Consider the following 25,252-nt stretch of genomic DNA (forward strand, 5'->3'; position numbering starts at 1 on the left):
TGACTTTTTACGTTACCTCTGAGACCTCAAAACACTGCTCCGGGGTGGGCTCGAACCACCAGCCTTTTGAATAACAGCTGAGCGCGCTAACCATTGCGCCACGGAAGCCCTAAAATTATATGGTCGTCAGGTATTGTGGAAAATCCCTGACTTTTTACGTCACATCTGAGACCTCACAACATCGCACCCGGATGGGCTCGAACCATTAACCTTTCGGTCACCAGCCGAACGCGCTAACCATTGCGCCACGGAAGCCCAAAAACTAATTGGTCGTCAGGTATTGTGGAAAAACTCTGACTTTTTACGTTACATCTGAGACCTCACAACACCGCTCCTGAATCTGCTTGAACCACCAAACTTTCGGTTAAGAGCCGAACGCGCTAACCATTGAGCCACGGAAGCCCGGAAATTAAATGGTCGTCAGGTATTGTGAAAAAATTTGTCTTTCTACGTTACATTTGAGATCCCACAACACCGCTCCCGGGTGGGCACGAACCACCAACCTATTGGTTAACAGCCGAACAGGCAAACCATTGAGCCACGGAAGCTCAGAAATTAAATGGTTGTCAGGTATTGTGGAAAAGCTATGACTTTTTACGTTACATCTGAAACCTCACAACACTGCTCCCGTGTGGACTCGAACCACCAACCTTTCGAATAACAGCTGAGCGCGCTAACCATTGCGCCACGGAAGCCCAAAAATTATATGGTCGTCAGGTATTGTGGAAAATCCTTGACTTTTTACGTCACATCTGAGACCTCACAACATCGCTCCCGGATGAACTCGAACCACCATCCTTTCGGTCACCAGCGGAACGCGCTAACCATTGCGCCACGGAAGCCCAAAAACTAATTGGTCGTCAGGTATTGTGGAAAAACTCTGACTTTTTACGTTACATCTGAGACCTCACAAAACCGCTCCTGAATCTGCTTCAACCACCAAACTTTCGGGTAAAAGCCGAACGCGCTAACCTTTGAGCCACGGAAGCCCGGAAATTAAATGGTCGTCAGGTATTGTGGAAAAGCTATGACTTTTTACGTTACATCTGAGACCTCACAACACTGCTCCCGGGTGGGCTCGAACCACCAACCTTTTGAATAACACCTGAGCGCGCTAACCATTGCGTCACGGAAGCCCAAAAATTATATGGTCGTCAGGTATTGTGGAAAAGCTATGACCTTTTACGTTACATCTGAGACCTCAAAACACTGCTCCGGGGTGGGCTCGAACCACCAGCCTTTTGAATAACAGCTGAGCGCGCTAGCCATTGCGCCACGGAAGCCCAAAAATTATATGGTCGTCAGGTATTGTGGAAAAACCTTGACTTTTTACGTCACATCTAAGACCGCACAGCGTCGCTCCCGGATGGGCTCGAACCACCAACCTTTCGGTTACCAGCCGAACGCGCTAACCATTGCGCCACGGAAGCCCAAAAACTAATTGGTCGTCAGGTATTGTGGAAAAACTCTGACTTTTTACGTTACATCTGAGACCTCAAAACACCGCTCCCGAATCTGCTTGAACCACCAAACTTTCGGTTAAAAGCCGAACGCGCTAACCATTGAGCCACGGAAGCCCGGAAATTAAATGGTCGTCAGGTATTGTGAAAAAATCTGTCTTTCTACGTTACATTTGAGATCCCACAACACCGCTCCCGGGTGGGCACGAACCACCAACCTATTTGTTAACAGCCGAACAGGCTAACCATTGAGCCACGGAAGCTCAGAAATTAAATGGTTGTCAGGTATTGTGAAAAACTCTGACATTTTACGTTACATCTGAGACGTCACAACACCGCTCCCGGGAGGGCTCAAACCACCAGTCTTTGAATAACAGCTGAACGCGCTAACCATTGCGCCACGGAAGCCCAAAAATTAAATGGTCGTCAGGTATTGTGAAAAACTCTGACATTTTACGTTACATCTGAGACCTCAAAACACTGCTCCGGGGTGGGCTCGAACCTCCAGCCTTTTGAATAACAGCTGAGCGCGCTAACCATTGCGCCACGGAAGCCCAAAAATTATATGGTCGTCAGGTATTGTGGAAAAACCTTGACTTTTTACGTCACATATGAGACCTCACAACATCGCTCCCGGATGGGCTCGAACCAGCAACCTTTCGGTTACCAGCCGAACGCGCTAACCATTGCGCCACGGAAGCCCAAAAACTAATTGGTCGTCAGGTATTGTGGAAAAACTCTGACTTTTTACGTTACATCTGAGACCTCACAACACCGCTCCCGAATCTGCTTGAACCACCAAACTTTCGGTTAAAAGCCGAACGCGCTAACCATTGAGCCAAGGAAGCCCGGAAATTATATGGTCGTCAGGTATTGTGAAAAACTCTGACATTTTACGTTACATCTGAGACGTCACAACACCGCTCCCGGGAGGGCTCAAACCACCAGTCTTTGAATAACAGCTGAACGCGCTAACCATTGCGCCACGGAAGCCCAAAAATTAAATGGTCGTCAGGTATTGTAGAAAAGCTATGACTTTTTACGTTACATCTGAGACCTCACAACACCGCTCCCGAATCTGCTTGAACCACCAAACTTTCGGTTAAAAGCCGAACGCGCTAACCGTTGAGCCACGGTAGCCCGGAAATTAAATGGTCGTCAGGTATTGTGAAAAACTCTGACATTTTACGTTACATCTGAGGCCTCACAACACTGCTCCCGTGTGGACTCGAACCACCAACCTTTCGAATAACAGCTGAGCGCGCTAACCATTGCGCCACGGAAGCCCAAAAATTATATGGTCGTCAGGTATTGTGGAAAAACTTTGACTTTTTACGTCACATCTGAGACCTCTTAACACCGCTCCCGGGAGGGCTCAAACCACCAGTCTTTGAATAACAGCTGAACGCGCTAACCATTGCGCCACGGAAGCCCAAAAATTAAATGGTCGTCAGGTATTGTGGAAAAGCTATGACTTTTTACGTTACATCTGAGGCCTCACAACACTGCTCCCGTGTGGACTCGAACCACCAACCTTTCGAATAACAGCTGAACGCGCTAACCATTGCGCCACGGAAGCCCAAAAATTAAATGGTCGTCAGGTATTGTGGAAAAGCTATGACTTTTTACGTCACATCTGAGACCTCACAACACCGCTCCCGGATGGGCACGAACCACTAACCGTTCGGTTAACAGCCGAACGCGCTAACCATTGTGCCACGGAAGCCCAAAAATTAGATGGTAGTCAGGTATTGTGGAAAAACTATGACTTTTTACGTTACATCTGAGACGTCACAACACTGCTCCCGGGATTGCTCAAACCACCAGTCTTTGAATAACAGCTGAACGCGCTAACCATTGCGCCACTGAAGCCCAAAAATTAAATGGTCGTCAGGTATTGTGCAAAAGCTATGACTTTTTACGTTACATCTGAGACATCACAACACCGCTCCCGGATGGGCTCAAACCACCAACCTATTGGTTAACAGCCGAACGCGCTAACCATTGCGCCACGGAAGCCCAAAAATTAAATGGTCGTCAGGTATTGTGGAAAAGCTATGACTTTTTACGTTACATCTGAGACATCACAACACAGCTCCCGGATGGGCTCAAACCACCAACCTATTGGTTAACAGCCGAACGCGCTAACCATTGCGCCACGGAAGCCCAAAAATTAAATGGTCGTCAGGTATTGCGGAAAAGCTTTGGCTTTTTACGTTACATCTGAGACCCCACAACACCTCTCCCGGGTGGGCTCGAACCACTACCCTTTCGGTTAACAGCCGAACGCGCTAACCATTGCGCCACGGAAGCCCAAATTTTAAATGGTCGTCAGGTATTGTGGAAAAAATCAGAATTTTTACGTTACATCTGAGACCTAACAACACCGCTCCCGAATCTGCTTGAACCACCAAACTTTCGGTTAAAAGCCGAACGCGCTAACCATTGAGCCACGGTAGCCCGGAAATTAAATGTTCGTCAGGTATTGTGAAAAACTCTGACATTTTACGTTACATCTGAGACCTCTTAACACCGCTCCCGGGAGGGCTCAAACCACCAGTCTTTGAATAACAGCTGAACGCGCTAACCATTGCGCCACGGAAGCCCAAAAATTAAATGGTCGTCAGGTATTGTGGAAAAGCTATGACTTTTTACGGTACATCTGAGACCTCAAAATACTGCTCCGGGGTGGGCTCGAACCTCCAGCCTTTTGAATAACAGCTGAGCGCGCTAACCATTGCGCCACGGAAGTCCAAAAATTATATGGTCGTCAGGTATTGTGGAAAAACTCTGACTTTTTACGTTACATCTGAGACCTCACAACACCGCTCCTGAATCTGCTTGAACCACCAAACTTTCGGTTAAAAGCCGTACGCGCTAACCATTGAGCCACGGAAGCCCGGAAATTAAATGGTCGTCAGGTATTGTGGAAAAACTCTGACTTTTTACGTTACCTCTGAGACCTCAAAACACTGCTCCGGGGTGGGCTCGAACCACCAGCCTATTGAATAACAGCTGAGCGCGCTAACCATTGCGCCACGGAAGCCCAAAAATTATATGGTCGTCAGGTATTGTGGAAAATCCCTGACTTTTTACGTTACATCTGAGACCTCACAACATCGCTCCCGGATGGGCTCGAACCACCAACCTTTCGGTTACCATCCGAACGCGCTAACCATTGCGCCACGGAAGCCCAAAAACTAATTGGTCGTCAGGTATTGTGGAAAAACTCTGACTTTTTACGTTACATCTGAGACCTCACAACACCGCTCCTGAATCTGCTTGAACCACCAAACTTTCGGTTAAAAGCCGAACGCGCTAACCATTGAGCCACGGAAGCCCGGAAATTAAATGGTCGTCAGGTATTGTGAAAAAATTTGTCTTTCTACGTTACATTTGAGATCCCACAACACCGCTCCCGGGTGGGCACGAACCACCAACCTATTGGTTAACAGCCGAACAGGCAAACCATTGAGCCACGGAAGCTCAGAAATTAAATGGTTGTCAGGTATTGTGGAAAAGCTATGACTTTTTACGTTACATCTGAAACCTCACAACACTGCTCCCGTGTGGACTCGAACCACCAACCTTTCGAATAACAGCTGAGCGCGCTAACCATTGCGCCACGGAAGCCCAAAAATTATATGGTCGTCAGGTATTGTGGAAAATCCTTGACTTTTTACGTCACATCTGAGACCTCACAACATCGCTCCCGGATGAACTCGAACCACCATCCTTTCGGTCACCAGCGGAACGCGCTAACCATTGCGCCACGGAAGCCCAAAAACTAATTGGTCGTCAGGTATTGTGGAAAAACTCTGACTTTTTACGTTACATCTGAGACCTCACAAAACCGCTCCTGAATCTGCTTCAACCACCAAACTTTCGGGTAAAAGCCGAACGCGCTAACCATTGAGCCACGGAAGCCCGGAAATTAAATGGTCGTCAGGTATTGTGGAAAAGCTATGACTTTTTACGTTACATCTGAGACCTCACAACACTGCTCCCGGGTGGGCTCGAACCACCAACCTTTTGAATAACACCTGAGCGCGCTAACCATTGCGTCACGGAAGCCCAAAAATTATATGGTCGTCAGGTATTGTGGAAAAGCTATGACCTTTTACGTTACATCTGAGACCTCAAAACACTGCTCCGGGGTGGGCTCGAACCACCAGCCTTTTGAATAACAGCTGAGCGCGCTAGCCATTGCGCCACGGAAGCCCAAAAATTATATGGTCGTCAGGTATTGTGGAAAAACCTTGACTTTTTACGTCACATCTAAGACCGCACAGCGTCGCTCCCGGATGGGCTCGAACCACCAACCTTTCGGTTACCAGCCGAACGCGCTAACCATTGCGCCACGGAAGCCCAAAAACTAATTGGTCGTCAGGTATTGTGGAAAAACTCTGACTTTTTACGTTACATCTGAGACCTCAAAACACCGCTCCCGAATCTGCTTGAACCACCAAACTTTCGGTTAAAAGCCGAACGCGCTAACCATTGAGCCACGGAAGCCCGGAAATTAAATGGTCGTCAGGTATTGTGAAAAAATCTGTCTTTCTACGTTACATTTGAGATCCCACAACACCGCTCCCGGGTGGGCACGAACCACCAACCTATTTGTTAACAGCCGAACAGGCTAACCATTGAGCCACGGAAGCTCAGAAATTAAATGGTTGTCAGGTATTGTGAAAAACTCTGACATTTTACGTTACATCTGAGACGTCACAACACCGCTCCCGGGAGGGCTCAAACCACCAGTCTTTGAATAACAGCTGAACGCGCTAACCATTGCGCCACGGAAGCCCAAAAATTAAATGGTCGTCAGGTATTGTGAAAAACTCTGACATTTTACGTTACATCTGAGACCTCAAAACACTGCTCCGGGGTGGGCTCGAACCTCCAGCCTTTTGAATAACAGCTGAGCGCGCTAACCATTGCGCCACGGAAGCCCAAAAATTATATGGTCGTCAGGTATTGTGGAAAAACCTTGACTTTTTACGTCACATATGAGACCTCACAACATCGCTCCCGGATGGGCTCGAACCAGCAACCTTTCGGTTACCAGCCGAACGCGCTAACCATTGCGCCACGGAAGCCCAAAAACTAATTGGTCGTCAGGTATTGTGGAAAAACTCTGACTTTTTACGTTACATCTGAGACCTCACAACACCGCTCCCGAATCTGCTTGAACCACCAAACTTTCGGTTAAAAGCCGAACGCGCTAACCATTGAGCCAAGGAAGCCCGGAAATTATATGGTCGTCAGGTATTGTGAAAAACTCTGACATTTTACGTTACATCTGAGACGTCACAACACCGCTCCCGGGAGGGCTCAAACCACCAGTCTTTGAATAACAGCTGAACGCGCTAACCATTGCGCCACGGAAGCCCAAAAATTAAATGGTCGTCAGGTATTGTAGAAAAGCTATGACTTTTTACGTTACATCTGAGACCTCACAACACCGCTCCCGAATCTGCTTGAACCACCAAACTTTCGGTTAAAAGCCGAACGCGCTAACCGTTGAGCCACGGTAGCCCGGAAATTAAATGGTCGTCAGGTATTGTGAAAAACTCTGACATTTTACGTTACATCTGAGGCCTCACAACACTGCTCCCGTGTGGACTCGAACCACCAACCTTTCGAATAACAGCTGAACGCGCTAACCATTGCGCCACGGAAGCCCAAAAATTATATGGTCGTCAGGTATTGTGGAAAAACTTTGACTTTTTACGTCACATCTGAGACCTCTTAACACCGCTCCCGGGAGGGCTCAAACCACCAGTCTTTGAATAACAGCTGAACGCGCTAACCATTGCGCCACGGAAGCCCAAAAATTAAATGGTCGTCAGGTATTGTGGAAAAGCTATGACTTTTTACGTTACATCTGAGGCCTCACAACACTGCTCCCGTGTGGACTCGAACCACCAACCTTTCGAATAACAGCTGAACGCGCTAACCATTGCGCCACGGAAGCCCAAAAATTAAATGGTCGTCAGGTATTGTGGAAAAGCTATGACTTTTTACGTCACATCTGAGACCTCACAACACCGCTCCCGGATGGGCACGAACCACTAACCGTTCGGTTAACAGCCGAACGCGCTAACCATTGTGCCACGGAAGCCCAAAAATTAGATGGTAGTCAGGTATTGTGGAAAAGCTATGACTTTTTACGTTACATCTGAGACCACAAAACACTGCTCCGGGGTGGGCTCGAACCACCAGCCTTTTGAATAACAGCTGAGCGTGCTAACCATTGCGCCACGGAAGCCCAAAAACTAATTGGTCGTCAGGTATTGTGGAAAAACTCTGACTTTTTACGTTACATCTGAGACCTCACAACACCGCTCCCGAATCTGCTTGAACCACCAAACGTTCGGTTAAAAGCCGAACGCGCTAACCATTGAGCCACGGTAGCCCGGAAATTAAATGGTCGTCAGGTATTGTGAAAAACTCTGACATTTTACGTTACATCTGAGGCCTCACAACACTGCTCCCGTGTGGACTCGAACCACCAACCTTTCGAATAACAGCTGAGCGCGCTAACCATTGCGCCACGGAAGCCCAAAAATTATATGGTCGTCAGGTATTGTGGAAAAACTTTGACTTTTTACGTCACATCTGAGACCTCACAACACCGCTCCCGGATGGGCTCGAACCACTAACCGTTCGGTTAACAGCCGAACGCGCTAACCATTGTGCCACGGAAGCCCAAAAATTAAATGGTCGTCAGGTATTGTGAAAAACTCTGACATTTTACGTTACATCTGAGACCTCAAAACACTGCTCCGGGGTGGGCTCGAACCTCCAGCCTTTTGAATAACAGCTGAGCGCGCTAACCATTGCGCCACGGAAGCCCAAAAATTATATGGTCGTCAGGTATTGTGGAAAAACCTTGACTTTTTACGTCACATATGAGACCTCACAACATCGCTCCCGGATGGGCTCGAACCACCAACCTTTCGGTTACCAGCCGAACGCGCTAACCATTGCGCCACGGAAGCCCAAAAACTAATTGGTCGTCAGGTATTGTGGAAAAACTCTGACTTTTTACGTTACATCTGAGACCTCACAACACCGCTCCCGAATCTGCTTGAACCACCAAACTTTCGGTTAAAAGCCGAACGCGCTAACCATTGCGCCACGGAAGCCCGGAAATTAAATGGTCGTCAGGTATTGTGGAAAAACTCTGACTTTTTACGTTACCTCTGAGACCTCAAAACACTGCTCCGGGGTGGGCTCGAACCACCAGCCTTTTGAATAACAGCTGAGCGCGCTAACCATTGCGCCACGGAAGCCCAAAAATTATATGGTCGTCAGGTATTGTGGAAAATCCCTGACTTTTTACGTTACATCTGCGACCTCACAACATCGCTCCCGGATGGGCTCGAACCACCAACCTTTCGGTTACCAGCCGAACGCGCTAACCATTGCGCCACGGAAGCCCAAAAATTAAAAGGTCGTCAGGTATTGTGGAAAAGCTATGACTTTTTACGTTACATCTGAGACGTCACAACACTGCTCCGGGGTGGGCTCGAACCACCAGCCTTTTGAATAACAGCTGAGCGCGCTAACCATTGCGCCACGGAAGCCCAAAAATTATATGGTCGTCAGGTATTGTGGAAAATCCCTGACTTTTTACGTCACATCTGAGACCTCACAACATCGCTTCCGGATGGGCTCGAACCACCAACCTTTCGGTTACCAGCCGAACGCGCTGTTGAATCCGGCGATCCAAAACAAGCCTGGTCATTTATACTTAAATAATAATTGAATTAATGGTTTTCCCCACTGGGGTTTTCCCAGGACCTTTTTTCCCATAAGCAGAAGTTATGGGTTTTTATGGTCCGAATTTAGCTTAGTTAAGGTTAAGTAAAGGTTTACTTATAGTGAATACTTATGTTTGATATGTTTTATATGTAAAGACTTTAAAGAATAACATTGTACTCTAAACCAAAATAAGAACTGTCGTAGAGCACGGCTTGTAATTGCTAAGAAATACTGTACTATTGTAAAGGCTATAGTAATGCATTTGAAAGGTTCGACGGATGGTTTTTGTTACTAGTGTGTTAAAAGGCCCTCTGGCTCTGTAAAGTCATAAAACTTAGGAGTGACGAATTTTGGGGAGCGCTCGCTTGGTAACAACAATAAGGGTAAAAACTTGAACTTTGTGTTAAAACTAGCAGAAGCAAAGCATGAGTAGAACGTTTTGGACTCTTGATGGAGAAAGAGCGCTTGTTACCATCGGGCAATATAGATCGCAAACCGACTCTGCCGAGAGAGGTTGTAAAAGAAAGACTTAGAAACTTTAGTTAAACGGACGTGTTTTCAAGGAAAATTATTGTAATGATATCTTGATTTAAGTATGATTTGATAAGACAATACAGTAATTAAAGAAAATATTGATGATTGCATTTGGAGCTTCTTCGTTATTGAAATAAAGACATACACATAAGTTAGGGATTTAGATCGGTGTTTCAGTCCGCCGATGTGATATCAGGAATTATCACAAACTCTTATGTTGGGATGGAAGTCGCAACATAAAATGGTGCCGAAACCCGGGACTAATTACGTGCTCGGGACTAATTACGTACCCGGGACTCATTACGTGCTCGGGAAAAATTACGTTAATTGGACAATTTTGTGAAAATTGGACTTGGTTCGAGAACTTCGAAAATTGTGGTCCCAAGTCAACTCCACGTTGGATGCTTTTTTTGCCGATACCAGACCGAAAGGGAACGTGAACGTGCCGCAAGAAGTCCAGCGGCGGGGAGCGATATGGAGCGGGATGAAGGAGTCCCAGCCCAAAGACATCAGAGTCTACAGAAGCTAAAGGAGTGGTCCTTCTCAAGGTTCGAAGGAACTATATGCAGTTTGGAAGCAAGCAACAAACAACCGTTAGACTTCAGGTTGATAAAATTGATTCGCACTTCGCAATGAAGTTGGGTTCGTAGAAAAATACTTATTAAGAGAAAACAAAGGTTTGACACTAAGTTGTCGTAAGATAAAAAGGTGCTCTGGGTTTTTGAGCTAAGATAAAAAGTGCTCTGGTTGAGCTTGGTTAAAAAAGTGCTCTGGTTGAGCTTGGTTAAAAAATGCTCTGGTTGAGCTTGGTTAAAAAAGTGCTCTGGTTGAGCTTGGTTAAAAAAGTGCTCTGGTTGAGCTTGGTTAAAAAAAATGCTCTGGTTGAGCTTGGTTAAAAAAGTGCTCTGGTTGAGCTTGGTTTAAGTGCTCTGGTTGAGCTTGGTATAAGGGTTTATTACCGATAGGTCGGTCTTGGCTTGTTGTGAAAGAGAGAGTGTATGATGGCGTGGCCACGGTAAAAAATTAGATGCCCCAGAATGGGCGAATTTAGTATCGTTCCAGAAAGAGCGACAAAAAGTAAATACCCTAGCCGGGTATCCCCTCCCACGTCCCAGAACGGGCGTTAAACAAAGTCCATGAAAGGACATAGACAAAGTCCATGAAAGGACATAAAAAAAAGCTCTTAATTGAGCACGAACCTTTTCCTAAATGGATAAAAGGGTTAGCCAAGATAAAAGAGTTGCACATGGGCATTCTTAAGACCTGATCGGGGCGTACCTAAGAAAAAGGCGACGCTTATTAGTTGGCGATTTCGATAGACTTAGTAGTGCATTCACGACACGAGCGGCGCTGTAAGATTTATTTCGAACGGCGTCGACGAGTGATTAACAGGTGTACAGACCGAAGTTTGGATATTCCCTTGTGGTGGTCCCTTCGCGAGTCCCTGGCTGACTTTGTCCAATCGTTATTGCCGTTAAGTAGGTTGTTTGGTAAAAGGTAAATTACTATTTGTAAAAGGTAATGTTGGTATTTGTAAAAAGTGTAAAAGATATTTGTGTTGGTTAAAAAGTAACACTTATAAGGTGATTCCATAACATGAGTATTTGGTGAAAAATGGTTAAGTAAATTTGGTACAATAACATTGATACTGGTAAAAGTCGTTGCACTTTAAGTGCTACTAAAATGGTGGTTTAAAGGGAATATTATAAATTAGTGTCCCTGGTGTGAAGGGATGAACGACGTGGATGGTGGCATTCCTACTTTCTCTTTGGTGCCTCTTTTTTTCATGGCGCTTCCTTTTCCCACTTCCTTGACCACCTGACATGGCTCGTTGTAGTAGTTTATTGGGAAATATGCATAAAGGTTCATATAAAGTTGTATCTCCCTGAGAAAGGAGAAGAGTTGTATCTCCCTGAGAAAGGAGAAGAGTTGTATCTCCCTGAGAAAGGAGAAGAGTTGTATCTCCCTGAGAAAGGAGAAGAGTTGTATCTCCCTGAGAAAGGAGAAGAGTTGTATCTCCCTGAGAAAGGAGAAGAGTTGTATCTCCCTGAGAAAGGAGAAGAGTTGTATCTCCCTGAGAAAGGAGAAGAGTTGTATCTCCCTGAGAAAGGAGAAGAGTTGTATCTCCCTGAGAAAGGAGAAGAGTTGTATCTCCCTGAGAAAGGAGAAGAGTTGTATCTCCCTGAGAAAGGAGAAGAGTTGTATCTCCCTGAGAAAGGAGAAGAGTTGTATCTCCCTGAGAAAGGAGAAGAGACAAAGGTTGATGATTAGTTGGTCTTATGAACGAAACACTGTAAAAAAGTATTAATTTTTGGAAAGATATTTAAGAGTTCTTGCAGTAATGCAGTAGTCAGCTCATAACATTCTTGAGTAAAAGAAAAAGGTGCATCGCCGCCTCAAACAAAGGGGAAGAACACTGCTCACAGAAGCAACGTTTCAATTATACCTCTGGTACTACAAGTGCTACCACCTAAAAACTGCTAAAAGACTAAAATTTGCATGATGTATAAACTGTAGTTTGAAAATATGTTAATTATGTTGAAAACTGTATAAATAGTTTTAAGTTTGGATATTTTGTAAGAAAAATAACTTTAACTGCTTTAAAAATAATCTTTGACCAAAGGGATCGGTTCCCATGAAAAACAAAGTAATAAAACTAGTTAGCTTGGATAGGACAGTTGAAAGATGCAGCTGGGTATAATGACTTGCACGTGCACTGTTAAAAGTTAAAAGTAAAGCAAAATAAAAGAAAAAATAAGAGGGCAATCTTATATTGTCAAAAGACTAAAATAACACAATAAGTTTCTCTTTACACATCCATGTTAAAATATTTATGGTTGAACTTTGTAACTTAAGGGTAGCGATCGGAGCGTGGGATACTTAGTTCTCCTAACTAAAAACTCCTACTAAAAATTTGAGGAAGTTTGTCCCCACGCTACCGAGAGGCTTTGCCCCAGCATAGGGTGAAGGTTGGTTTCTTCTCATTGTAAAAGAAGGGGAACCAATCTTTGAACAGATGTAGAATAACCTATAAAAGCTGTTTCGCTAAACAAAATGAGTCGAGTTACTTCAAATTCAGTAACAGAAATCAATTAAAATTAAATGATAAACTTAAATGAAGAAATGTAAATTTAAATGTAGTCTCTTCAAGAAATTTAAAATAAGTTAAGAAATAAGTAAATTAAAATAGTAAAGTTGAGTTATTTAAATAGAAAAACATGAGAAATTCAAATGAAGGCATGTTGAGTCAATTAAAACTAAGTTGTTGGATCGCTTAATTGTAGGAAATACAGAGATGTATTTCGGCGGGGAGTGTTGAATCCGGCGATCCAAAACAAGCCTGGTCATTTATACTTAAATAATAATTGAATTAATGGTTTTCCCCACTGGGGTTTTCCCAGGACCTTTTTTCCCATAAGCAGAAGTTATGGGTTTTTATGATCCGAATTTAGCTTAGTTAAGGTTAAGTAAAGGTTTACTTATAGTGAATACTTATGTTTGATATGTTTTATATGTAAAGACTTTAAAGAATAACATTGTACTCTAAACCAAAATAAGAACTGTCGTAGAGCACGGCTTGTAATTGCTAAGAAATACTGTACTATTGTAAAGGCTATAGTAATGCATTTGAAAGGTTCGACGGATGGTTTTTGTTACTAGTGTGTTAAAAGGCCCTCTGGCTCTGTAAAGTCATAAAACTTAGGAGTGACGAATTTTGGGGAGCGCTCGCTTGGTAACAACAATAAAGCCACATTTTCATGGTCGCTTGTAGCGTGTAAATAACTAGCTTGCGTGTAAAAAACGGGCGAAACGCGCAAGCAATTCCAATTTTATGTAGCGTGTGCTTGCAAAACTAGATTGTGAAACGCTACAAGCGCGTATCTAAACGAAACAGATATTTCAAGCTCACGCGTTTATTACAAGCTGAAAGAAATTGTCACGTGATTCGAAAAGACCAATAGGCAGATACGACAACCATTTTTAAAAGTCTGTATTTTTCCAGTTGCTATCTCGCCCTTTCTCGCGATTAGTAGCAAAGTCATTACATTTTTAAATGCCTAAACTATCGAAAAAAGAGTTGGCTGATCAAAAAAAGGAGCAGAAAAAAAAGGACATTGAAATTAAAGAACGGTTTATTGATGTTGTGAGATCTAGGGATGTTTTATGGAATAAAGTTTCAAAAAACTATAAAAAGAGGGAGATGAAAGACGCTGCTTGGGCAGAAGTCTTTAAACTCTGTCCTGATATGGGAAATTCAAGTGAGTACCGAGACTTTGCTTCATTAGTTTATTTGGAAAGGAGAGTCATAAAACTTATGCATTTGATAGAGGAGGAACTGCAAAAAAAGTGGAAGAGCATTGTTGATAACTTCCGCAGCATCTTCAATACAGTTACCACATCACGCAGTGGGGAGGAATACGATGAAGAGAAGGAGTATTCAATGGTTAAATGGCCCCATTTCCAGCAGCTGATGTTTTTGAAAGACAGTATTGCCAAGAGAAAGTAAGATTTAATGTTTTAAATAGTAACTCCAGTTCAACAACAATGCCTTATTATTAAGGACAACGTCAAATTTTGAATGCGAGGTTAATTGTCCTATGGATCCTGAAAATAGCACTTCGGCAACAGCTACCAATGATAATGCTCAAACGCAGGAAATGATAAATGTAACAAAGTATAGTTGTCAAATGTTTGGAGGCGTGCCATTGCATATTCTTCTGATAGGTGTGTGGTGATGACGGTGCTGAATACAGTATTGAAGTGGACGAGTGTAGTGCTATTCCTGAGACACAAACTCAGCAGCTAAATCTTGGCGCCTCAACAAGTACCGCTAGTACTTCACAAAAGTCAAGTGAAGAAACCGCTAGTACTTCACAAAAGTCAAGTGAAGAAACCGCTAGTACTTCACAAAAGTCAAGTGAAGAAACCGCTAGTACTTCACAAAAGTCAAGTGAAGAAACGTCAAGTACTCACACAAGAAGTGCATCTGCCACTCCAACCTTTGGTGGAACCAGATCCCTCAATTCTTCCAAAGCACCAAAATCATTTTCACGCAAAAAAAAGCCCAACGATGAGGGTACAGAACCAATTATGACTGAACTTGCGAAATTAAATAAGTATGGATATTTCAAAGTCAATATGATTTATCATAACTTTATCAATTTATTTTTTAGACAAATCGACAATTGTCCTGTGGACGATGTAAGTAAGTTTACCGACTATTTAGGCACTATTTTACGTCGTTTACCTGAAAACAAACGACAAGACTGTGAAGTTGATCTTTTAAATTTGGCTACAAACTATTTACGAAATAGAAACTCTGTTGAAAATGACAAATGATAGTCGAATAATAAACTGACATTTTATTAAAACGTTTAATACAGTAATGGTTTTACGTTGTTTTCTTAACATCACGCGGTAAACAAACATTGACATATCGATTAGTCATAGTTATTCCTTGGTGGTAATATTTAAACACACACAGATGAATGAAAGAACAAAGACAACTAGTTAACAGTTGTTACTTAATCCTGGAGTTATTTCATATTGCCAGGGAACTTCCCCCGCGTCCGTGGAAAAATATTCGGCAAATTTATCTCTGATCTCTCCCGCTTTCCAGTTGTAATTTCTGGCAGCCGTTGGCGCAATGTTTTCTAGTGCATTAGCAGGGTGGTTCAGTATGTCGGAATGCCATTCTCCTTCCACTAAATTGCCTTTTTCGTCAAAATGGTCGGCGTAATTGTTAGAGCAATACAACTTGTTTCCTTGTTTAGATTCCTCTGTTATCAAAAAGTTGTGCAAAACTACAATAGCTTTAACAATTAGGTCCACATTTTCGGGAGCCATGTTAATACAAGTTCGAAGGATTCTCCACCGAGCTGCAGAAATGCCAAATGCATTTTCACTACAACGCCTTAAGTAACATTACATCAATAATTTCATCAATTACATAAAAGTGTTTTTTAAATGAACAATATCTACCTGGCTCGGCTTAAGCGGTAGTTAAAGATTCGTTTTTTGTCATTTAAACTATCTCTGGAGTATGGCCTCATAAATGTTGGTAGTAATTGAAAAGCTTCGTCACCAACAAGAACGTGTGGAACTTCGATATTCGATCCTGGTAAAGTCATTAATCCTGGAAGGCCCACTTTACCTTCTTGCAATGATTTACCAAAGCACGACGCCTTGAAAACGCCACCGTCTGAAGTTGATCCATAGGCTCCAATGTCGACAGTTAAAAATGTGTAATTGGCATTAACTACTGCCATTAGCACAATAGAATTAAAGCCCTGTAACATATTCGTCAGTTTCATGTCTGTTTCATTGAACAATAATTAGTTTATCATATGGCCCTTTCACCTACTTTGTAGTTATGATAAAGTGAGCCAGAGTTTGGAGGCTGTTGCATCATTATATGTTTCCCATCTACTGCTCCGCAGCAAAGAGGGAAATTCCAACGTTCTTCATACTCTATGGCGGCTTTTCTCCAAGTTTCAGTGGTTGGGACCTACGAAAACCCGCTGTTTTAGCAAGTCAATTATAACCATTATTTGTTACTCACTTCCAAATAGATTGGTTGCAAAGTATCCCATAAAAGCTGGCATACTTTCTTTATCACGTTGTGGACGGATGTTTTGCTCATACGAAATGAGTATGCCATTGACGCTAGGGAATTGCCTGATGCTAAAAATCTAAAAATAAACGTTGTTATTTGTGTACCAAAGATCGTTTAAAGACATTTTACCTTAATGTTACAGCAAGCATTTCTCCAGGTGATATAATATCCAAACGCCCAAAACACTCTTTTTGTAGTTTTCCGTTCATCAATCGCAACAAAAAATCGAACTTGTCTGGGCTCATCCTGGTGTAATTTTGAAAATAACTATGGTCATGGGCTCTCATAGCTTCAAGCTAAGTGAAAAACAAACAAAAACATTAAAAACCAAGGCCTAAAGAGGGCAACGGGTAGAACTCACTAAAGAACCAAAATCACCCTGTGTTTTACGGTTTTGCCAAATTGGGTGAACCCACCAACGTTTTGTTTTGTACTGGCGTTTAGTGTTTGGTTTTAATCTCTTTACTAACAACGATAATAAAAGAACTTTCTTCCGAAGAAGCAAGTTTCGATGGTGTTGGTCCGCCATTTTAAAAACCTTCTACCGGCGAAAGTTGAATCGACTGCGCAAAATAAACGCGAGCGTGAAAACGCACTTGCTTCTAAACGTATTTTTAGCGCGAGTAAACTCCACGCGCAAATTAAACGCAAGCTAATTTTGCACGCTACAAGCGACCATGAAAATGTGGCTTAAGGGTAAAAACTTGAACTTTGTGTTAAAACTAGCAGAAGCAAAGCATGAGTAGAACGTATTGGACTCTTGATGGAGAAAGAGCGCTTGTTACCATCGGGCAATATAGATCGCAAACCGACTCTGCCGAGAGAGCTTGTAAAAGAAAGACTTAGAAACTTTAGTTAAACGGACGTGTTTTCAAGGAAAATTATTGTAATGATATCTTGATTTAAGTATGATTTGATAAGACAATACAGTAATTAAAGAAAATATTGATGATTGCATTTGGAGCTTCTTCGTTATTGAAATAAAGACATACACATAAGTTAGGGATTTAGATCGGTGTTTCAGTCCGCCGATGTGATATCAGGAATTATCACAAACTCTTATGTTGGGATGGAAGTCGCAACACGCGCTAACCATTGCGCCACGGAAGCCCAAAAACTAATTGGTCGTCAGGTATTGTGGAAAGACTCTGACTTTTTACGTTACATCTGAGACCTCACAACACCGCTCCCGAATCTGCTTGAACCACCAAACTATCGGTTAAAAGCCGAACTCGCTAACCATTGAGCCACGGAAGCCCGGAAATTAAATGGTCGTCAGGTATTGTGAAAAACTCTCATATTTTACGTTACATCTAAGACCTCACAGCACCGCTTCCGGGAGGGCTCAATCCAAAAGTCTTTGAATAACAGCTGAACGCGCTAACCATTGCGCCACGGAAGCCCAAAAATTAAATGGTCGTCAGGTATTGTGGAAAAGCTATGACTTTTTACGTTACATCTGAGACGTCACAACACTGCTCCCGGGAGGGCTCAAACCACCAGTCTTTGAATAACAGCTGAACGCGCTAACCATTGCGCCACGGAAGCCCAAAAATTAAATGGTCGTCAGGTATTGTGGAAACGTTATGACTTTTTTCGTTACATTTGAGACCCCACAACACCTCTCCCGGGTGGGCTCGAACCACTAACCTTTCGGTTAACAGCCGAACGCGCTAACCATTGCGCCACGGAAGCCCAAAAATTAAATGGTCGTCAGGTATTGTGGAAAAGCTTTGGCTTTTTACGTTACATCTGAGACCCCCACAACACCTCTCCCGGGTGGGCTCGAACCACTACCCTTTCGGTTAACAGCCGAACGCGCTAACCATTGCGCCACGGAAGCCCAAATTTTAAATGGTCGTCAGGTATTGTGGAAAAAATCAGAATTTTTACGTTACATCTGAGACCTAACAACACCGCTCCCGAATCTGCTTGAACCACCAAACTTTCGGTTAAAAGCCAAACGCGCTAACCATTGAGCCACGGTAGCCCGGAAATTAAATGGTCGTCAGGTATTGTGAAAAACTCTGACATTTTACGTTACATCTGAGACCTCTTAACACCGCTCCCGGGAGGGCTCAAACCACCAGTCTTTGAATAACAGCTGAACGCGCTAACCATTGCGCCACGGAAGCCCAAAAATTAAATGGTCGTCAGGTATTGTGGAAAAGCTATGACTTTTTATGTTACATCTGAGACCTCACAACACCGCTCCCGGATGGGCTTGAACCACTAACCGTTCGGTTAACGGCCGAACGCGCTAACCATTGTGCCACGGAAGCCCAAAAATTAAATGGTCGTCAGGTATTGTGGAAAAGCTATGACTTTTTACGGTACATCTGAGACCTCAAAACACTGCTCCGGGGTGGGCTCGAACCTCCAGCCTTTTGAATAACAGCTGAGCGCGCTAACCATTGCGCCACGGAAGTCCAAAAATTATATGGTCATCAGGTATTGTGGAAAAACTCTGACTTTTTACGTTACATCTGAGACCTCACAACACCGCTCCTGAATCTGCTTGAACCACCAAACTTTCGGTTATAAGTCGAACGCGCTAACCTTTGAGCCACGGAAGCCCGGAAATTAAATGGTCGTCAGGTATTGTGGAAAAACTCTGACTTTTTACGTTACCTCTGAGACCTCAAAACACTGCTCCGGGGTGGGCTCGAACCACCAGCCTTTTGAATAACAGTTGAGCGCGCTAACCATTGCGCCACGGAAGCCCAAAAATTATATGGTCGTCAGGTATTGTGGAAAATCCCTGACTTCTTACGTTACATCTGCGACCTCACAACATCGCTCCCGGATGGGCTCGAACCACCAACCTTTCGGTTACCAGCCGAACGCGCTAACCATTGCGCCACGGAAGCCCAAAAATTAAAAGGTCGTCAGGTATTGTGGAAAAGCTATGACTTTTTACGTTACATCTGAGACGTCACAACACTGCTCCGGGGTGGGCTCGATTCACCAGCCTTTTGAATAACAGCTGAGCGCGCTAACCATTGCGCCACGGAAGCCCAAAAATTATATGGTCGTCAGGTATTGTGGAAAATCCCTGACTTTTTACGTCACATCTGAGACCTCACAACATCGCTCCCGGATGGGCTCGAACCACCAACCTTTCGGTTACCAGCCGAACGCGCTAACCATTGCGCCACGGAAGCCCAAAAACTAATTGGTCGTCAGGTATTGTGGAAAAAATCTGAATTTTTACGTTACATCTGAGACCTCACAACACCGCTCCTGAATCTGCTTGAACCACCAAACTTTCGGTTAAAAGCCGAACGCGCTAACCATTGAGCCACGGAAGCCCGGAAATTAAATGGTCGTCAGGTATTGTGGAAAAACTCTGACTTTTTACGTTACCTCTGAGACCTCAAAACACTGCTCCGGGGTGGGCTCGAACCACCAGCCTTTTGAATAACAGCTGAGCGCGCTAACCATTGCGCCACGGAAGCCCAAAAATTATATGGTCGTCAGGTATTGTGGAAAAACCTTGACTTTTTACGTCACATCTGAGACCTCACAACATCGCTCCCGGATGGGCTCGAACCACCAACCTTTCGGTTACCAGCCGAACGCGCTAACCATTGCGCCACGGAAGCCCAAAAGCTAATTGGTCGTCAGGTATTGTGGAAAAACTCTGACTTTTTACGTTTCATCTGAGACCTCACAAAACCGCTCCTGAATCTGCTTCAACCACCAAACTTTCGGGTAAAAGCCGAACGCGCTAACCATTGAGCCACGGAAGCCCGGAAATTAAATGGTCGTAAGGTATTGTGAAAAACTCTCACATTTTACGTTACATCTGAGACGTCACAACACCTCTCCCGGGAGGGCTCAAACCACCAGTCTTTGAATAACAGCTGAACGCGCTAACCATTGCGCCACGGAAGCCCAAAAATTAAGCGGTCGTCAGGTATTGTGGAAAAGCTATGACTTTTTACGTTACATCTGAGACCTCACAACACCGCTCCCGGATGGGCTCGAACCACTAACCGTGCGGTTAACAGCCGAGCGCGCTAACCATTGTGCCACGGAAGCCCAAAAATTAGATGGTCGTCAGGTATTGTGGAAAAGCTATGACTTTTTACGTTACGTCTGAGACCTCAAAACACTGCCCCGGGGTGGGCTCGAACCACCAGCCTTTTGAATAACAGCTGAGCGCGCTAACCATTGCGCCACGGAAGCCCAAAAATTATATGGTCGTCAGGTATTGTGGAAAAACCCTGACTTTTTACGTCACATCTGAGACCTCACAACATCGCTCCCGGATGGGCTCGAACCACCAACCTTTCGGTTACCAGCCGAACGCGCTAACCATTGCGCCACGGAAGCCCAAAAACTAATTGGTCGTCAGGTATTGTGGAAAAAATCTGAATTTTTACGTTACATCTGAGACCTCACAACACCGCTCCTGAATCTGCTTGAACCACCAAACTTTCGGTTAAAAGCCGAACGCGCTAACCATTGAGCCACGGAAGCCCGGAAATTAAATGGTCGTCAGGTATTGTGGAAAAACTCTGACTTTTTACGTTACCTCTGAGACCTCAAAACACTGCTCCGGGGTGGGCTCGAACCACCAGCCTTTTGAATAACAGCTGAGCGCGCTAACCATTGCGCCACGGAAGCCCAAAAATTATATGGTCGTCAGGTATTGTGGAAAAACCTTGACTTTTTACGTCACATCTGAGACCTCACAACATCGCTCCCGGATGGGCTCGAACCACCAACCTTTCGGTTACCAGCCGAACGCGCTAACCATTGCGCCACGGAAGCCCAAAAGCTAATTGGTCGTCAGGTATTGTGGAAAAACTCTGACTTTTTACGTTTCATCTGAGACCTCACAAAACCGCTCCTGAATCTGCTTCAACCACCAAACTTTCGGGTAAAAGCCGAACGCGCTAACCATTGAGCCACGGAAGCCCGGAAATTAAATGGTCGTAAGGTATTGTGAAAAACTCTCACATTTTACGTTACATCTGAGACGTCACAACACCTCTCCCGGGAGGGCTCAAACCACCAGTCTTTGAATAACAGCTGAACGCGCTAACCATTGCGCCACGGAAGCCCAAAAATTAAGCGGTCGTCAGGTATTGTGGAAAAGCTATGACTTTTTACGTTACATCTGAGACCTCACAACACCGCTCCCGGATGGGCTCGAACCACTAACCGTGCGGTTAACAGCCGAGCGCGCTAACCATTGTGCCACGGAAGCCCAAAAATTAGATGGTCGTCAGGTATTGTGGAAAAGCTATGACTTTTTACGTTACCTCTGAGACCTCAAAACACTGCCCCGGGGTGGGCTCGAACCACCAGCCTTTTGAATAACAGCTGAGCGCGCTAACCATTGCGCCACGGAAGCCCAAAAATTATATGGTCGTCAGGTATTGTGGAAAAACCTTGACTTTTTACGTCACATCTGAGACCTCACAACATCGCTCCCGGATGGGCTCGAACCACCAACCTTTCGGTTACCAGCCGAACGCGCTAACCATTGCGCCACGGAAGCCCAAAAACTAATTGGTCGTCAGGTATTGTGGAAAAACTCTGACTTTTTACGTTACATCTGAGACCTCACAAAACCGCTCCTGAATCTGCTTCAACCACCAAACTTTCGGGTAAAAGCCGAACGCGCTAACCATTGAGCCACGGAAGCCCGGAAATTAAATGGTCGTCAGGTATTGTGGAAAAGCTATGACTTTTTACGTTACATCTGAGACCTCACAACACTGCTCCCGGGTGGGCTCGAACCACCAACCTTTTGAATAACACCTGAGCGCGCTAACTTTTGCGTCACGGAAGCCCAAAAATTATATGGTCGTCAGGTATTGTGGAAAAGCTATGACCTTTTACGTTACATCTGAGACCTCAAAACACTGCTCCGGGGTGGGCTCGAACCACCAGCCTTTTGAATAACAGCTGAGCGCGCTAACCATTGCGCCACGGAAGCCCAAAAATTAAGCGGTCGTCAGGTATTGTGGAAAAGCTATGACTTTTTACGTTACATCTGAGACCTCACAACACCGCTCCCGGATGGGCTCGAACCACTAACCGTGCGGTTAACAGCCGAGCGCGCTAACCATTGTGCCACGGAAGCCCAAAAATTAGATGGTCGTCAGGTATTGTGGAAAAGCTATGACTTTTTACGTTACATCTGAGACCTCAAAACACTGCCCCGGTGTGGGCTCGAACCACCAGCCTTTTGATTAACAGCTGAGCGCGCTAACCATTGCGCCACGGAAGCCCAAAAATTATATGGTCGTCAGGTATTGTGGAAAAACCTTGACTTTTTACGTCACATCTGAGACCTCACAACATCGCTCCCGGATGGGCTCGAACCACCAACCTTTCGGTTACCAGCCGAACGCGCTAACCATTGCGCCACGGAAGCCCAAAAACTAATTGGTCGTCAGGTATTGTGGAAAAACTCTGACTTTTTACGTTACATCTGAGACCTCACAAAACCGCTCCTGAATCTGCTTCAACCACCAAACTTTCGGGTAAAAGCCGAACGCGCTAACCATTGAGCCACGGAAGCCCGGAAATTAAATGGTCGTCAGGTATTGTGGAAAAGCTATGACTTTTTACGTTACATCTGAGACCTCACAACACTGCTCCCGGGTGGGCTCGAACCACCAACCTTTTGAATAACACCTGAGCGCGCTAACCATTGCGTCACGGAAGCCCAAAAATTATATGGTCGTCAGGTATTGTGGAAAAGCTATGACCTTTTACGTTACATCTGAGACCTCAAAACACTGCTCCGGGGTGGGCTCGAACCACCAGCCTTTTGAATAACAGCTGAGCGCGCTAACCATTGCGCCACGGAAGCCCAAAAATTATATGGTCGTCAGGTATTGTGGAAAAACCTTGACTTTTTACGTCACATCTAAGACCGCACAGCGTCGCTCCCGGATGGGCTCGAACCACCAACCTTTCGGTTACCAGCCGAACGCGCTAACCATTGCGCCACGGAAGCCCAAAAACTAATTGGTCGTCAGGTATTGTGGAAAAACTCTGACATTTTACGTTACATCTGAGACCTCAAAACACTGCTCCGGGGTGGGCTCGAACCACCAGCCTTTTGAATAACAGCTGAGCGCGCTAACCATTGCGCCACGGAAGCCCAAAAACTAATTGGTCGTCAGGTATTGTGGAAAAACTCTGACTTTTTACGTTACATTTGAGACCTCACAACACCGCTCCCGAATCTGCTTGAACCACCAAACTTTCGGTTAAAAGCCAAACGCGCTAACCATTGAGCCACGGAAGCCCGAAAATTAAATGGTCGTCAAGTATTGTCAAAAACTCTCACATTTTACGTTACATCTAAGATCTCACAACACCGCTCCCGGGAGGGCTCAATCCACCAGTCTTTGAATAACAGCTGAACGCGCTAACCATTGCGCCACGGAAGCCCAAAAATTAAACGGTCGTCAGGTATTGTGGAAAAGCTATGACTTTTTACGTTACATCTGAGACATCACAACACCGCTCCCGGATTGGCTCGAACCACCAACCTATTGGTTAACAGCCGAACGCGCTAACCATTGAGCCATGGAAGCTCAGAAATTAAATGGTCGTCAGGTATTGTGGAAAAACTTTGGCTTTTTACGTTACATCTATGACCCCACAACACCTCTCCCGGATGGGCTCGAACCACTACCCTTTCGGTTAACAGCCGAACGCGCTAACCATTGTGCCACGGAAGCCCAAAAATTAAATGGTCGTCAGGTATTGTGGAAAAGCTATGACTTTTTACGGTACATCTGAGACCTCAAAACACTGCTCCGGGGTGGGCTCGAACCTCCAGCCTTTTGAATAACAGCTGAGCGCGCTAACCATTGCGCCACGGAAGTCCAAAAATTATACGGTCGTCAGGTATTGTGGAAAAACTCTGACTTTTTACGTTACATCTGAGACCTCACAACACCGCTCCTGAATCTGCTTGAACCACCAAACTTTCGGTTAAAAGCCGAACGCGCTAACCATTGAGCCACGGAAGCCCGGAAATTAAATGGTCGTCAGGTATTGTGGAAAAACTCTGACTTTTTACGTTACCTCTGAGACCTCAAAACACTGCTCCGGGGTGGGCTCGAACCACCAGCCTTTTGAATAACAGCTGAGCGCGCTAACCATTGCGCCACGGAAGCCCAAAAATTATATGGTCGTCAGGTATTGTGGAAAATCCCTGACTTTTTACGTCACATCTGAGACCTCACAACATCGCTCCCGGATGGGCTCGAACCACCAACCTTTCGGTCACCAGCCGAACGCGCTAGCCATTGCGCCACGGAAGCCCAAAAACTAATTGGTCGTCAGTTATTGTGGAAAAACTCTGACTTTTTACGTTACATCTGAGACCTCACAACACCGCTCCTGAATCTGCTTGAACCACCAAACTTTCGGTTAAAAGCCGAACGCGCTAACCATTGAGCCACGGAAGCCCGGAAATTAAATGGTCGTCAGGTATTGTGAAAAAATTTGTCTTTCTACGTTACATTTGAGATCCCACAACACCGCTCCCGGGTGGGCACGAACCACCAACCTATTGGTTAACAGCCGAACAGGCAAACCTTTGAGCCACGGAAGCTCAGAAATTAAATGGTCGTCAGGTATTGTGGAAAATCCTTGACTTTTTACGTCACATCTGAGACCTCACAACATCGCTCCCGGATGAACTCGAACCACCAACCTTTCGGTCACCAGCCGAACGCGCTAACCATTGCGCCACGGAAGCCCAAAAACTAATTGGTCGTCAGGTATTGTGGAAAAACTCTGACTTTTAACGTTACATCTGAGACCTCACAAAACCGCTCCTGAATCTGCTTCAACCACCAAACTTTCGGGTAAAAGCCGAACGCGCTAA

General features: G+C 44.8%; 1 protein-coding gene and 20 non-coding genes across 21 annotated transcripts; 1 reads left to right on the forward strand and 20 right to left on the reverse strand.

Annotated features, from left to right (window-relative positions):
* Positions 1-182: 182 nt before the first annotated feature.
* Positions 183-255, reverse strand: TRNAT-GGU (transfer RNA threonine (anticodon GGU)). The gene has a single exon. It is a non-coding gene; the product is annotated as a tRNA-Thr (tRNA).
* Positions 256-769: 514 nt separating this feature from the next.
* On the reverse strand, positions 770-842 carry TRNAT-GGU (transfer RNA threonine (anticodon GGU)). The gene has a single exon. It is a non-coding gene; the product is annotated as a tRNA-Thr (tRNA).
* A 515-nt stretch (positions 843-1,357) lies between these two features.
* On the reverse strand, positions 1,358-1,430 carry TRNAT-GGU (transfer RNA threonine (anticodon GGU)). Its single transcript has one exon. It is a non-coding gene; the product is annotated as a tRNA-Thr (tRNA).
* Positions 1,431-2,088: 658 nt separating this feature from the next.
* On the reverse strand, positions 2,089-2,161 carry TRNAT-GGU (transfer RNA threonine (anticodon GGU)). The gene has a single exon. It is a non-coding gene; the product is annotated as a tRNA-Thr (tRNA).
* A 2,419-nt stretch (positions 2,162-4,580) lies between these two features.
* On the reverse strand, positions 4,581-4,653 carry TRNAT-GGU (transfer RNA threonine (anticodon GGU)). The gene has a single exon. It is a non-coding gene; the product is annotated as a tRNA-Thr (tRNA).
* Positions 4,654-5,167: 514 nt separating this feature from the next.
* TRNAT-GGU (transfer RNA threonine (anticodon GGU)) lies at positions 5,168-5,240 on the reverse strand. Its single transcript has one exon. It is a non-coding gene; the product is annotated as a tRNA-Thr (tRNA).
* Positions 5,241-5,755: 515 nt separating this feature from the next.
* TRNAT-GGU (transfer RNA threonine (anticodon GGU)) lies at positions 5,756-5,828 on the reverse strand. The gene has a single exon. It is a non-coding gene; the product is annotated as a tRNA-Thr (tRNA).
* Positions 5,829-6,486: 658 nt separating this feature from the next.
* TRNAT-GGU (transfer RNA threonine (anticodon GGU)) lies at positions 6,487-6,559 on the reverse strand. The gene has a single exon. It is a non-coding gene; the product is annotated as a tRNA-Thr (tRNA).
* Positions 6,560-8,391: 1,832 nt separating this feature from the next.
* On the reverse strand, positions 8,392-8,464 carry TRNAT-GGU (transfer RNA threonine (anticodon GGU)). The gene has a single exon. It is a non-coding gene; the product is annotated as a tRNA-Thr (tRNA).
* Positions 8,465-8,832: 368 nt separating this feature from the next.
* TRNAT-GGU (transfer RNA threonine (anticodon GGU)) lies at positions 8,833-8,905 on the reverse strand. The gene has a single exon. It is a non-coding gene; the product is annotated as a tRNA-Thr (tRNA).
* A 4,608-nt stretch (positions 8,906-13,513) lies between these two features.
* LOC149596319 (uncharacterized) lies at positions 13,514-15,143 on the forward strand. Its single transcript, XM_089861482.1, has 5 exons — positions 13,514-14,023; positions 14,093-14,267; positions 14,326-14,431; positions 14,490-14,881; positions 14,939-15,143. Exons 1-5 carry the CDS (start codon positions 13,819-13,821, stop codon positions 15,102-15,104), a joined length of 1,044 nt encoding a protein of 347 aa, XP_089717608.1. The 5' UTR covers positions 13,514-13,818; the 3' UTR covers positions 15,105-15,143.
* A 4,034-nt stretch (positions 15,144-19,177) lies between these two features.
* On the reverse strand, positions 19,178-19,250 carry TRNAT-GGU (transfer RNA threonine (anticodon GGU)). The gene has a single exon. It is a non-coding gene; the product is annotated as a tRNA-Thr (tRNA).
* Positions 19,251-19,471: 221 nt separating this feature from the next.
* Positions 19,472-19,544, reverse strand: TRNAT-GGU (transfer RNA threonine (anticodon GGU)). The gene has a single exon. It is a non-coding gene; the product is annotated as a tRNA-Thr (tRNA).
* Positions 19,545-19,912: 368 nt separating this feature from the next.
* TRNAT-GGU (transfer RNA threonine (anticodon GGU)) lies at positions 19,913-19,985 on the reverse strand. Its single transcript has one exon. It is a non-coding gene; the product is annotated as a tRNA-Thr (tRNA).
* A 660-nt stretch (positions 19,986-20,645) lies between these two features.
* Positions 20,646-20,718, reverse strand: TRNAT-GGU (transfer RNA threonine (anticodon GGU)). The gene has a single exon. It is a non-coding gene; the product is annotated as a tRNA-Thr (tRNA).
* Positions 20,719-21,086: 368 nt separating this feature from the next.
* TRNAT-GGU (transfer RNA threonine (anticodon GGU)) lies at positions 21,087-21,159 on the reverse strand. The gene has a single exon. It is a non-coding gene; the product is annotated as a tRNA-Thr (tRNA).
* A 660-nt stretch (positions 21,160-21,819) lies between these two features.
* TRNAT-GGU (transfer RNA threonine (anticodon GGU)) lies at positions 21,820-21,892 on the reverse strand. The gene has a single exon. It is a non-coding gene; the product is annotated as a tRNA-Thr (tRNA).
* Positions 21,893-22,701: 809 nt separating this feature from the next.
* TRNAT-GGU (transfer RNA threonine (anticodon GGU)) lies at positions 22,702-22,774 on the reverse strand. Its single transcript has one exon. It is a non-coding gene; the product is annotated as a tRNA-Thr (tRNA).
* A 515-nt stretch (positions 22,775-23,289) lies between these two features.
* Positions 23,290-23,362, reverse strand: TRNAT-GGU (transfer RNA threonine (anticodon GGU)). Its single transcript has one exon. It is a non-coding gene; the product is annotated as a tRNA-Thr (tRNA).
* A 1,248-nt stretch (positions 23,363-24,610) lies between these two features.
* Positions 24,611-24,683, reverse strand: TRNAT-GGU (transfer RNA threonine (anticodon GGU)). The gene has a single exon. It is a non-coding gene; the product is annotated as a tRNA-Thr (tRNA).
* A 367-nt stretch (positions 24,684-25,050) lies between these two features.
* TRNAT-GGU (transfer RNA threonine (anticodon GGU)) lies at positions 25,051-25,123 on the reverse strand. The gene has a single exon. It is a non-coding gene; the product is annotated as a tRNA-Thr (tRNA).
* Between the last annotated feature and the right edge of the window lie 129 nt (positions 25,124-25,252).

Source organism: Phalangium opilio, unplaced genomic scaffold, assembly GCF_054372755.1.
Source record: "Phalangium opilio isolate 3A_F unplaced genomic scaffold, DU_Popi_V2 ptg000390l_1, whole genome shotgun sequence".
NCBI lineage: Eukaryota > Metazoa > Arthropoda > Arachnida > Opiliones > Phalangiidae > Phalangium > Phalangium opilio.

What these genes read in the sequence shown, in the direction of transcription:
- LOC149596319 (XM_089861482.1), top strand. Translation starts at nt 13,819, where the DNA reads ATGCCTAAACTATCGAAAAAAGAGTTGGCTGATCAAAAAAAGGAGCAG. An exon ending in AAACGCAGGAAATGATAAAT is followed by an intron (nt 14,432 to 14,489) that starts GTAACAAAGTAT and finishes TTCTTCTGATAG; the next exon opens with GTGTGTGGTGATGACGGTGC. An exon ending in GAACTTGCGAAATTAAATAA is followed by an intron (nt 14,882 to 14,938) that starts GTATGGATATTT and finishes TTTATTTTTTAG; the next exon opens with ACAAATCGACAATTGTCCTG.